The sequence below is a fragment of the Microtus ochrogaster genome, unplaced genomic scaffold, assembly GCF_000317375.1.
Source record: "Microtus ochrogaster isolate Prairie Vole_2 unplaced genomic scaffold, MicOch1.0 UNK101, whole genome shotgun sequence".
NCBI classification, from domain to species: Eukaryota; Metazoa; Chordata; class Mammalia; order Rodentia; family Cricetidae; genus Microtus; species Microtus ochrogaster.
Genome location: NW_004949199.1, coordinates 644147 through 658020, shown reverse-complemented (window position 1 = coordinate 658020; position 13874 = coordinate 644147). Strand labels below are relative to the sequence as shown.

Sequence of the window (13874 nt, the reverse complement as noted above, 5' to 3'; positions counted from 1 at the left end):
TCTGAAAAAGCATGGGATAAAACCAGACTCACTGAACATAGTGGACAATGAGGACTGCTGAGAAGTCAAGAACAATGGCACTGGGTTTTGATCCTACTGCACATACTGGCTTTGTGGGAGCCTAGGCTGTTAGGATGTTCACCTTACTAGACCTGGAAGGAGGTGGGAGGTCCTTGGACTCCCCACAGGGCATGGAACCTGGTTTGCTCTTAGGGCTGATGAGAGAGGGGGAGTTGATTGAGGTAGGAGGAGGGATATGGGAGGCGGTGGCAGGGAAGAGACAGAAATCTTTAGTAAATAAATAAATAATAATAATGTTATTATTATTATAATTATTATAAAAAGAATCTGCAAAAGAGGTATTCTGACACATTGAATCATCTGGGCCACCCATTCCACTGGAGATTTTTCAAGGGGTTTTCTTTGACCTAACCTTCACTTTCTTAACTAAAATTGAATCCAAAGCCAATCAAATATAATTTTTTCTAACCAAGAATGAATACACACACTTCCATTTCTTATGGAAACAAAAGCAAAACCACTTCTCTGAAGTAACATATCTTTAGACTTAAAGTTAGAAGTCAAGTCATTTTCAAAATATATAGATTGGATTGATCCAGCAGCATTTATAATCAAATATCTTTTAGTAGCTAATGCTCCTTCATCAGTAAACAAACAATTCAAAGACAACAAAGTAACATATACAATCCATATATTCTGTGTATTTTCCATCTTTATTTGAAAGCTAAGACAAGGTAGATGGAGATGGGAGCACTAGTTTTTCTCCCAAATCCAGGTGGATTATTTTAGATTCCAATTCCTAGAGCTGGAATTCCAATCCCAGCTCTGGCCTCAGATAGTGGCTAAAAAGCCTTAGACAAATGAACTTTTCATAAATTTATGTCCCCCAAAGATGGGTACCCAATGATGTACTGGCTCGGGCTGGTGGCTAAAAAGCCTCAGGTAAACTGTGACTGTGAGTTGTCTCCTCCCATTTTATAATCCTTTATAGGGCTGGGATTAAAAGTGTGCACCACTGGGATCAAAGGCATGCACCACCCAGTTGCTATAACAACTAGTGTGGCTACTTGTCTTAAAGGTGTGTGTTACCATGACCTGGTTTGTAAGGCTAACAAATGGGGATGTTTTGATCTCTCATCTTCAGTCAATATTTATTTATTAAAATACAATTGAAATATCACCATACCTATGTGTTGCCTATTGTGAGTATTTCTGCCATAAACATGAACTTACAGATCCCTGAGAAACTCTCTGATTTCTTTATTTTGAACACATTTAAAGAATGCAATTTCAGATAAAATGAAAATTATATACTATTAATATTTGATAGAAGGACAACTTATGCCATATTTATGCCTAACATAGCCATTGTAAATTGTTGAAGGTTTGTTTTAATTTCCCTTGTAAATTGTTATGTTAAGCATATGTTTAAAACTTATTGGAAGCAAATGAGGTTTTTGGAAATGTGTAACAATCTTTACCTGTATTTTTATCAGAAGACTGAAGTTTTGGGAAGAAGTGGTAGAAGTTCTTCCATGTTCTATCTGTTCTGTATGTTCAATACTCACATGTTGAAAATCCAGTACCTAAGATATTGTACAGTGAGGCGCTTTATGATTAGTGTTCTCTTATGAGTCCCTAGAAGTCTGTTATCCCTCCCATCATATGACAACACAGGAACTTCATGATGAAAGAAAAACTTCAGTGACTATACTGGGATTTCAACAATCTTTGCTTTGGATTTCTCAGAACCATATTATAGTTTAAATGTTTATAAAACACAAATATTGTTGTATTTCTTTGCATTGTCTTACACAGAATATTTTAACATGCAGAGTAGGTCATGGATTGGCAGGAGTTGATATAGTTTAAAAAAAAGTCTATAGAGATAGTAAAATGATGGTAACACAGAAACTTTTAAGCAAGTTGGAAAATCGTAAGCACCCTTGAATTTCATTCTTCTGTTTATACTCTCACTGAATGAGGTCAAGCCCTATTTTCTGGAATGAGGTTTTTAATTCGTGGAGAAAATATGATTCTGCTTGTCTTGTTAGAAATGCATGAATAAAATGAAGAAAAATAGAAAACAGGAATTAGAAAATATCCAGGCATGGTGTCCCTGAGTGGGAAGCTGAGTACTCTGAGACCATTTATATGTATGAAAACCAATCCCTTAAATCTCCTCTCAGATAAAAAATTAAAATCACATGCATTAAATGTTTGTGAGTTACATCCTCAGAAGTTGGACTTTCTAGGTGAGTGACAAGAATAAAATTAACTTCAATGACAAGAGAAAGGATTTTAAGTAGCTCCTTAATCCTGATTTCACATCAGAAAGAGGCTGTAGTGCATCTTGCAACTAAATTCCATCTAAACAATCTCCTGAGATTTACAGGGATATGCACAGAGGATGTGGTACCCTCTGTTATCTACACAGAATGAATGTGGAGTCACCTAATGTTTTACATCCAAGGTCTGCATGGTATGAAATATGCAATTTCCTATTTTTATGCAAGTGGAAATCCAGACAGTGTCACTAAAATGTTACTTATTTTTTATCACCAGGTCTTCTAAAAAGGACAAGGGCAAATCTCAGAAACCTGAAGGAAAACCACTAACCTTGCCCACCACAAACCTTCTTTTATCCTTTCAGGAACCTCCTTCAACGCAAAGCAGCCCTAATGCTCAGGCTAAAAGCCCAGGACTAGCTGAGAGGCCCCATTTTTTTCTCATTAAGGCCTCCAGTAGGGCCTGGTTGTGCTGGTGCTGCTCCTCTGCCCGATGAACTTTTCAAGATGTGTTTCAGAAAAGAGACCCGTGCATGTCATCTATGGAATGTATAAATAATGATGACTATACTTGTCCCTAGGTGTCCTGCCCCAGGTTCAGCTGAAGGAGTAATGACCTGGTCTAGTACAGCCCTCATAGACCTTTCTTCTATCTGAAAGTTCTCTGGGTCACCATTAACCAGCCATGGTTGTAAGCTGGCTCTACCAGCCTCCAGGAAAGTGTCTGACGTGGATGTGAAGAATATGTATTTGTGGAACCACAAATTAAAATTCATCTTTCAAATCCCAAGTCATCAGCAGCAGGAACACCTCCTACTGTATGAATTCTAATTGTTCTAAATTATAAAAAGTCTGAGTTAGCTATGAGAGACAAAAGCTGAAGGATCAGCAAAACAGAGTATTCAGTGAGTAGAGAGTTCTTTCCTCTACCAATACTTAGACCAAATGGGCAAGATCCTGTCTCTACAAATCTTCTGAATGAATGCCGTCTTTCTAAAACCTCAGACTGCCTCTCAGATTGAATCCTAAGACTGTATCTGAGCTCTTGTCTCCTCCTGTCTTATATTCTTCTCTCTCTGCCCAGTCATGTTGTGAGACCCCCTAACTCAAAAAGACCCCTACCCCAGTTTCCAACTTAGGTGTTTTTATGTTAAAACTGAGTCAGGGCAAAACAGGATGTCTGTGGGTAGCAGAAGCAGTCAGGAGACCTGCAAGGCCTGCGTGCAGGGGCTTTTAGCATATGCCCTAGATAGATGGCAATCAGCATCAGAAAAGTGCAAAACTCACAAAACATCCCCAGTTGTCGCTTGCTCCTTGACCGCAGAACCTTGTGCCACCCACCAGCCAGGAAACACCTAGTGCCAAAACTAGGACAGACAGAGTTCATGGTCAATGTCAACACCTCTTATGATATTTCTGGGAAATTTGATGAAATAAACAACTGTGGCCTAGTTTGACCCAATATGCTAATGCTGTATCCGATCATGCTGTACCCCAGACCCATTATACTGATGCTGTGGGTTTTGCCTACAAAAGGTTACTGAAATTGCTGTTCAGGGTGCTCGGTCTCCTTGGAGGCCTGAGTCACCTGTTGGCACCTTCGTCAATAAAGAATCCTCTTGCTGTTTACATCCAGTGGCGTGTGTGTGTTGGGTTTGGGGAATCTATCCGGACAGACCCCTGATTTTGAGGGTCTTTCAATGTCACTTCTGTCTCTGCTTCCCTAGTGCTGGGATTAAAGGAATATGCTCCTAGGTCATGGGAACACCTTTTTGTGAGCTCTGTTTTTGTTTTACACAGATTCAACCTCTTGTAACCCAGGTAAGGGTTTTACTCACAAAGATCTGTCCACCCGTGTAATCCTAATGTTGGGATTAAAGGTTTGTGCCACAATTGTCTGTCCTCTATGACTAACTAGTGACTTAGGTCTGCACTCTGTTCTTCAGGAAGCTTTATTTGTTAGATCACAAACAAAATATCACTACACATCCAAGAGCTATGTTTTCATAAAACTGAACAATCTGCAAACTTCGAACACAGCCATGTATTACTGTGCCAGATACACAGTGAGAAAACTCCAGTGAGCACTTGGACAGAAACCTCTCTGCTCAGACCAGCAGGGGATGTGGAGGACCAACAGGTACTCCAAAAAAAAGAGGTGGTCACTTCTGAAATTAGGAAGTTCTGGAATATGCTGCATTTATACCTGTTTGATGCCATATCCTTTGATTTTTTTTCTCTTACACAAGGAAATCCTCTAGAGTACACTTTACTTGTCATAGCCTATTAACCTTGCTTTTAAATTACACACTAATCATATGTGTTTCCCCAAAATCCTCTAAGATGTCTAATTGCTTCTTGTCAGACTATTTAGCAATTAATTATACATAATTATTTTATATTTGTATATATGTAATATACATATATATATAACTAAGAGTCTAAAATTATGAAACTTGTTGACTGTAAATTTTGTAAGACAAGTTAGGAATTTTTAACAATCTTTAATTCATCATCTTTATTTTTATTCTTGTGATAGAGAAACCACAACTTCCCTGAATTGATGTTAATTTCCAAAGTTAGCTTAGAAAATGAATCATCCACAGTCTCCTACTTCTAAACTAATAAGATGTTATGAAAGCATATAGTTGTTATAATTGTTGCAAGATTCTATTTTTGAATATTTACATTTTGGTGAATATTATCTTGAACATTGGAGTCCAAGCTAATAATTCCTCTACCTGCATATTGTGCAACTCAGAACTCAAAATTCTCAGCCACAAATATGCACATCGCAGCAGACATCAGATCTAATCCCTGGCTCGTCTCTCTTCAGTCCTTCCCAAAAGCCACTGAGTTCTATGATTTTCACAGTTTGTCGTTTGTTGGTGCTTGTGTCTCCTACAAAGGCTCCCAGAATTTTTATCCACCCTCTCTGTTTGCTGACTGGAAGAGCCTAGTTTCTCATCTGCTAGCTAGAGATGTGTCCTCAGAGAAGGCAAGTTGGCTGTGGGCTCCATGTTAATGGAACATAGACTTGGAGCAGGTTTAAAAAGGAAACAAGAATCTTTTCATCTGAGGCTGAGGCTTCTCTGGAAATTTATGCATTGACACCAATAGTGTGTGACAAAGATTTGAAGACCACATTGACTATATTATTAAAATCTTGACAGCAGAACACATAACAGTGAATTGAATAATTCCACACTATGTTGAACCCAAAGTTTCCACTGTAATATTTTCCAGAGTCATGTGAGGATCAGCTCACATGTTTCCTCATGAAATAGATGAAAAGAGTAAAATTTTTAATGAGTTTGTTGGACCTAAAATATATCAGAACCAATACATCTATTCTAATTCCAACAATTTTGCTTTTGACCAAGAATATCCAGAACATTTAAAAAAAAAGCCTAACAATATGAATTAAAGGACTTCATATATGTACATTAAGGTAAATAAATTATTGAACAAATAGGCACAGGCAATGTTTTCACTCTGAAGATGAAAAGAAGTAACAATTGTTTATAGAGATGACCTTGACATTCTCTTCACTTCAGTGTGTCCTCTGATTTGTTATAGATAATTTTAAAGAAAAGGGGACACCTAGATGACACATATGTCTAATATAACACCAGAATAACTTTTATTGCAGCATGAACTCTTAAATGGTAGGGCAAGAATGATGTTTCCCCTATGATTTTTTATAATGGGATATTGTCATCTTAGAGCTAAGCTAATGTGAAAAGATATCTTACAAATCATGTATATGATTATCTGCAAGTGGATTTTGTTTCTAGAAATATGTAAAGGACCTCACCAGTCTTAGTTGGATGGGATCATGGTTGCAGAGAAAGTTGCCTACCAAGTTATTTGATACTTACCAGTTTTCCTTAATCATTTGCTCTCTGAATTAATTTTTAAGCCTCAACTATACAGTTTTTATTGATTTTCTTTATTTTTTTCTTTAGGTTATCTACATGTGATATTTTTCCATCCAACTCCTCCCACATCTTCCAAACATGGGACTCTATCAACCTTACACTTATTTAAGCACAGCTATTGCTGCCCATATCAGCATGTATGTGAACCCAAGCACTGCAACATAGGAAACATACCAGTGACCATACCCTCAAAAATGAGTGACTCTATACCTTGTTCAGAAAGATACATTTCCAACTGCTCCTCAGTAGGGAGTATGGCCAAGGAATTATCAGCCCTATCTATACCAGGGCTTTGGATGGCTTTGCCCTAGTTAGGATTATACAGACAACAGCAGTCATTATGAGACCATGATTGTGATATGCATGTCATGTCCAGAAGACAGCATTTCACAGCAACCCTCCCTGTGCTCTACTCGTTACATTCTTCCCACCTCCCTTTCATCAGTGTTTTCTGAGCCTTGGAGGAACTGGAATGATACTGGAAATCTTAGATCACACAACATATTGAAGATTGTGAAGGACAGTTTCTGCCATATAGAGAATCCAGACTGTGTTTGAGGCTCTGTGTATGTGGTGTTCTGGCTTCTGTTTTATAGGATTGGAACTAGAATGGAAGTCAAGACAAAAAAAGACATCTTAAGTGACAGGCAAGTGGGAAATAACACAGGGTAATACAAGAGTTTAGAAAGGAAAATTTGGGTGTAGTGACAGAAGGGGGCTGAGTGGGTAGAAAGCATGAAAATTGCAAAAAATAAAAATGAAGTCTTCTGAAAATAAAATATTGATGCCAAAATTAGTGTTTTATTATATTAACTTATTAAGTGTTTCCATTATTCTGACTATATAAATATGCAGAAATAAAAACGGTCCTAAGACAGCATGAAGACAGACATGTGTTCTTTGGTATTGAGATGGGAAAGGGAAAGTCAGAGTTGGGAGTAAAAAGTGATCATAGGAAGAATTTCAGGATGCAAACAAGTAGGTGCTGCAAATATAAATATGTCTCCATAGCAACCACTGGGATGAAGACTGAAAGTAACAAGGAACGTATAATTTGCATACTTCCTGGGGCCATAGAACAGCATCTCTCAGAATTGAGTAAAATTCAGTTAAGTCTCAAGTGTTCCTGTCAAAGGGAAGGAGTTCTATTTATAAGACATGTATCACCCTACCAAAAATCCACCTCAGGAAGAAGTCATTCCAGCAGAAGGACAGAGCTAATATCTAGAAACACAGATGTGTGTGGAGTTTTTCAATTTCACATGGATCCTAAGGAGACATGACAGTGTGGGAACATAACATTTTCTATGTATATCACGAAAATGGAATTAAAAACAGTGTGGTGAATCCCTAACAAAGAAAATGTAAACACAGGGTTACATTGATGCTTCAATTTCTATAACTGTCATCAGCGTATATGATGTCTTATATCTGCGGTGAGTGTTGACTCAGGACCAGGTCCAATTACAGGAAATATGCAAATAAGGCTTCTTTGTGCTCATAAAATCCAATCCTGTCCTAACCATGCAACTCTGGCAGAGGAGGCAAGTCCTGGATTCCCAAGTTAGGGTGCAGCACAGAACACAGGCCACTCACCATAAACTTAGGGCTTATATTGGATTTCTTGGTCTTTATTTTTAAAGGTAATTCATAAAGATGAGATCCTGTGTGTTGTACAGATATGAGACTGAGAAAAATGTCTTCTGTGTCAGTTTTCTAACCAGAATTCTATGTGTTTAGAAGTTTCCAGTGTGAGGTGCAGTTGCTGGAGTCTAGTGCAGCCTAGAAAGTCCCTGAAACTCTCCTGTGCAGCCTTTGGATTCACCTTCAGTAGTTATGGAATGAGCTGGGTCTGCCAGGTTCCAGGAAAAGGCCTGATATGGGCTGCATATAATAGTGGTGGTGGTAGCACCTCTCATGCCCATGCCATGTAAGGCTGGTTCACCATCTCCAAAGACAATGCCAAGAATTTATTCGAATTTCTGTTTCCTATTGTGTTGTATGTGTTTATTTATTATAGTGTTTCTCCCTGTTTCTCTTTACCTCTCTCTGTCTCCCTGTCTCTGTCTCTGTCTCTCTCTCTCTCTCTCTCTCTCTCTCTCTCTGTCTCTCTCTCTCTCTCTCTCTCTCTCTCTCTCTCTCTCTCTCTCTCTCTCTCTCCCTCTCCCCTCTCTCTAGGTGTGTGTGTGTGTGTGTGTGTGTGTGTGTGTGTGTGTGTGTGTGTGTGTGTCTGTCTGTCTCTCTGTCTCTCTCTGTCTCTCTCTCTCCATGTATGTGTGTGTGTGTGCGTGTGTGTGTGTGTGTGTGTGTGTGTGTGTGTGTGTGTGTGTGCTGACATATGATGCAATTCTCTAACAATCTGCATCACTTGTATTGAGAAAAATTCTGTCACTGGGCCTGAATCTCAATGACTGGATAGTCTGGTTTTCCAGTGACTCTGTGTGTTTGTTCTGTCTCCACATTCCCTATATGGTATACCTGATTGACTGCCACACCCACTTCTTTTTTTAGTTATGGATGCTGAGTTCCATGCTTAGAACCCACTGAAGTGTTCCCATGTGACAAAAACTTGATTTTCACAACCCTGTTATACTTGCTTTTTAAATTTAGGATGTGCTTTTATCAGAACAAAATGCAGATCACCAAACAGGACAAAAGCAATCCTATGCAATGACCAGCATCAGTGCTTGAAGAAGCCAAAGAAGATTATAATTCCTAGAAGACACAGGAAGCTCAGAAACACATGTGAGTCTAGAGGACCCTGTGCCATCTGTTTGTTTCTATGATCACGACACTACACACACAGAGACATATACCTCTAATATAAATTGTATTGTTTAAAAAGTTCACATTCAGTGCTATGATTTAGACCAATGTTCTAGTTCTTGTATAGTTTATATGAGACATTTATTCAAATGGTAATAATTCAAAATTATGTTTCTCATATTGAATAATGAATATTGTGTTTGAAATATCACTATTCCCTATAAAAAGATATAAAATGATTTCTGTCATCCAAGAGAACAATTTAATTTTTCTTTCCAAGTAAAACTCATTTATCTCACTTCTCTAAGTTCTGAGTCAGGAGGTTAACAGATAATTCAGGGAACCCAGAGTTAAGATGTGAACAAGGTCCTCATGAGCACACATTGTTCTGCCTTTCATGCTCTGTTTGGGATGTTTCACCTTGACCAGTGCAAGTGGGCAGAAAATGTAGCATAAAGCTAGCATTTCTAATAACCACAGAAATGGATTTTAAACCCAAAAGAATTAGTTGCCTTTAATCAATGATGTGAGTGTCATTTACCCAAGGAAAGAATGAGACCAAGAGTTATGAGAATGAAGGAGAAGGGATGACTGTGCTGCGGAAATGGGAATGTGGTTCTACTGAGACATTATGAAAACTGTGGGGTCCTTTAGAGAATTACACATGATAATGTGATCCTGCAATCTCACTTCCCAATGAGCAGAAAAAGAAGCAGAGATAGTACCTAAAAGCAGGAAAAGAGGCAGGATATATAGAAGAGACATGTGTGTAGGAGAGGCCGGAAGGGTCAAAGGAGTGAGATAAAGATGACAGAGGATAGTGGAATTAATCAATGTAGTCACATTACACTATAAATGAGCTTGGTGATTTGTTTATAAGTAGAATGGATGCTATAGGCGAAGAAAGAATATTTTCAAATAGCATGCAATGTTAATATACATATACCTATCTGCTCTTGTAAGTGTATCTTTGTAACTGATTTCCTTTGTTATTGTATATATGTCTGGGTGTTTGTGTTCTTGCTTCAGAGATATATATTTTCTCATCCTATATAAATAGTTTACATTAAAGAGGTTACCACAGTATCATCTGACAGCAGAAATCTGCTCTGAGGTCAAGTGAGCACCAAGGCTTGGATTCAGGGTTTGACTTCCAGGTCAGGGACTTTCTTACATGGAGCAAGCCTCTGAAGACATTTCAGTTCCCATTCCTCTTTATGATCCCAGTGACTTTCAAAGCACCAGAGGCAGAGAACATAGCTCAGTAGCCCATGTCTACCTCTTTTCAATGTGTGGCACACTGCTACTCATATGTGCAGTCTTTGCTCATTTTTCCTTTTCATTCAGGTGTGTTGTGTTGAACATGAATAGTGAGATTCCAGGACATGCTGTGGTTCAACTACAAAGTAGTCTTGAAAAGGTCATAAAGTCCAGAATGAGAATAGGAGTCACCAGCTGAGGGTGAAGTTTCGCTCTACTTCTCTTTGTCCTCAACCTTCTGTTTTCTTTGTTTGGTTTGACTTATCCTCCCTACTTCAACATTCTCAAGATCCATGCTCAGCAAATTGATCCCTTACATAATAAGTTATGAATGTTGGACAACAAGAAAGAAGAATCTGTGGTTTCTGATGTTTATTTTAGTAGTGCATAAATGCAGTCATCAAAAATTATTTTCTCTAGGAAAATATGATGTTTTGAAAGATTGAGCTAGGCTGGTAGCTCTGTGAAAGAGTCTTGTGTGACCATGTGAAAGGTCATAACTTGAAGAACCAAACTCACTTCAAAATAGATATTAAGCATTTAGACAAATATAATTTCTCACTTTTATATACTTAAATGAGACAATCACATGGTAGGAACAGGAATGGTATTTCCCAGAGTAGGAAAGTTGCGGAGAAGGAACAAGTCTACAGGAGTTGATCTCTTGGTTTCCATAGGAACCAATTCATCCAATGTCTGCAGCATCCATGACAGAGTTTTAAATAACTACAAATTGTGAATCAAATGCAGGGTGAGAACAATGTTTGAATGGGTGGAAATTCTAATTGACTAGAGTGTGTGTGCACAGTATATGGTTTGCACATGTGTCTGGAGGCTACAGTTGAGTTTGAGCATGTTTATCAGTTGATTTCTATCTTAATTTTGAGACAGAATCACACAGTGGACCTGGAACAGACATGTTCAGATATAACCATTGAATGGCAAGCCTAAGAGCATCTCCAGTCACAGTCCCTCAGAGCTGAAAATATAGGATAAACCATCACATCCAGATTCTAAGCTAATTGTTGTGAATCAAGCTAAGATACTAATACTGGGAGGCAGGCATCTTACCATTGAGCCAACACTTGAGCTCTGGATATTATCACTATATATTGATAAAAGAATTATAATCTGTAAAAGCAAATATGTGTGCTATATAATAATTTTTAAAAGAAAAAAACGTATTGGCAATTATGGATTTTTAAACCATTAACTCGCTATGTGAAAATGAATGCCTTAAGCCCAAATACGTATATGTCTTCATAAATGGCCGTCAAAACTCTGACTATTTTGGAATTCTGGAATTGGGAAGATAGGCAGGATCTGCAAAAGAAGAGGGAAAGGTAACAATTATCAGAATATATTGTGTTGAAACTTTTTAAGAAAATTAATTCATTAATTATCTACAACACGTCATTTGATGGTTGGGCATGGTAAAACATATTCTTAATCCATTCACTAGGGAGACAAAAGCAATTAAATCTCCTATAGCTTGGGTCTATATAAAAAGTTCAAGCAACACAGATTGCCTAGTCAATGGAACAAAGTCATCCCCTTTACCTAAGAATGTGAGAGTGTTTTTGAGGTGTAGATGTGTTGGATGGGTACGGAACTGTATCAGGAAGTGGGGCTCTCATTCTCTCTGTGTGTGTCTCTGTCTGTGTATGTTTGAATGTGTGGCTGTATCTGGAAGAGGAACTCTGTATATGGCTGAGGTTGTGGTTGTGAAGCCTTTCATGTTCCCTACATCCCTACTTTCATGTGAAGAGTTTTCAGTTGTACGGCCTTTTGATCTATTAATGCTATCAACACTATGAACAAAACCAACATGTGAATGAAACTGTTTCTGTCATCCTAACTCTCACCTATGTTAAGTTCTAGCTCTACCACTGCCACTCACAGTAAACAGATTATGCACAACAAGTTGTTTATGCATGTAAAATATGAGATGCCAATACATAGGAAATTTTGGATGTTTCTCCAGAATCAGACAGAGAAGGTTGGTTATAGCTTCTCATTTCTTTTCCCTGATGATTTACATTACCAAGAATTACTGTGCAGTCCCATGTCTTCCATGGTTATCCTCACCAAAAGGCAAGGTTCCACTGTCATATTTTTCAGAGTCATGTGAGGATCACCTTACAAGTTTGCTCCTGAAATGGATGAACAGAGTAAAATTTTAATGAATTTGTTGAACCTAAAATATATCAGAATTAATACCTCTATTCTAATCCCAGTTTTTTACTTTTGACCAAGAATATCCAGAACAAATATGTCTCCATAGCAGTCACTGAGAGGAAGACAAACAGTAAAAAGGAACACCCCATTTGCAAGATTCCTGGGGCCATATGATAGCCCCTACAAGAACTGTGTAAAATTCAGAAAAGTTTTAAGTGTTCCTGTCACAGCAAAGGAATTCAACTTAGTGTGGTCCTATGCAAGTTCAGCCTCAGGAAGAAGCCATGTCCAGCTTTAGGACAGAGCTAATATCTAGAAACACATGTGTTTGTAGAGCTTTTAAATATTACATTGATCCTAAAGAGACATGACACTGTAGAAACACAACATTCTCTATGCCTGTGGTGAAAAAGAACTAAATAGTGTAGTGAATTCCTAACAAGGAAAATGTTTACACAGAACTACATTAATGCTTCAATTTTTATAACTGTCATCAGTTTGTATGATGTCTTACATCTGCACTGAGTATTGTCTTCTGCCCAGGTCCAACTACAGATCCTGTTATGGCAGGAAATATGCAAATATGGCTTCTTTGTGCCCATAAAAACTAGTCCTGCCCTGACCCTGCAGCTCTGGCAGAGGAGACAAGCCCTGGATTCTCAAGTCCTCCCAGACAGGGTTCAGAATTCAACACAGTACACACACTATGGACTTAGGGCTCATATTGGTTTCCTTTGTCCTTATTTTAAAAGGTAATTTATAAAGATGAGATGCTGTGTGTTGTGTTGACATGAGAAAGAGAACAAAATGTCTTCTGTGTCAGTTTTCTAACCAGAATTCTGTGTTTACAGGAGTCCAGTGTGAGGTGCATTTGCTGGAGTCTGGCGGACGCTTAGTTCAGCCTGGAAAGTCTCTGAAACTCTCCTGTGCAGCCTCTGGATTCACCTTCAGTAACTACTGGATGAATTGGGTCCGCCAGGCTCCAGGAAAGGGGCTGGAATGGGTCGCAAAAATTAATCAAGGTGGTGATACCACCAGGTATACCGATGCTGTGAAGGGCCGGTTCACAATCTCCAGAGACAATGCCAAGAACACTCTGTACCTGGAAATGAACAATCTAAGGTCTGAGGACACAGCCATGTATTACTGTGCCAACAGACACAGTGAGTGAAAACTACTGTGAGCTCACACACAAACACCCCTATGGGGAACACAGAACCAGCAGGGGGCGCTGAGAGCACTTAGAAAGCAGGTTCACAGAAGACACTGTTCAGAGAAGCATGGAAGACTGGACTTCTCTGTGTCTGCATTGCCTCTCTATATCACACTTAGGGATTTTCTCTACAGGTATAGTGTGTAGTAATCCTTGAATGTCCAAATGATTATTCAAATTTCTGTTTCAAATTGCGTTGTGTGTGTT

The 13874-nt window shown here is 38.5% G+C and overlaps 1 gene segment (V, D, J or C); it reads left to right on the top strand.

Annotated features, from left to right (window-relative positions):
- The first annotated feature begins 13160 nt into the window (after positions 1–13160).
- LOC101995839 lies at positions 13161–13625 on the top strand. The segment is given in 2 exon segments: positions 13161–13206; positions 13306–13625. Coding segments are annotated over 2 exon segments (366 nt in total).
- Positions 13626–13874: the final 249 nt, after the last annotated feature.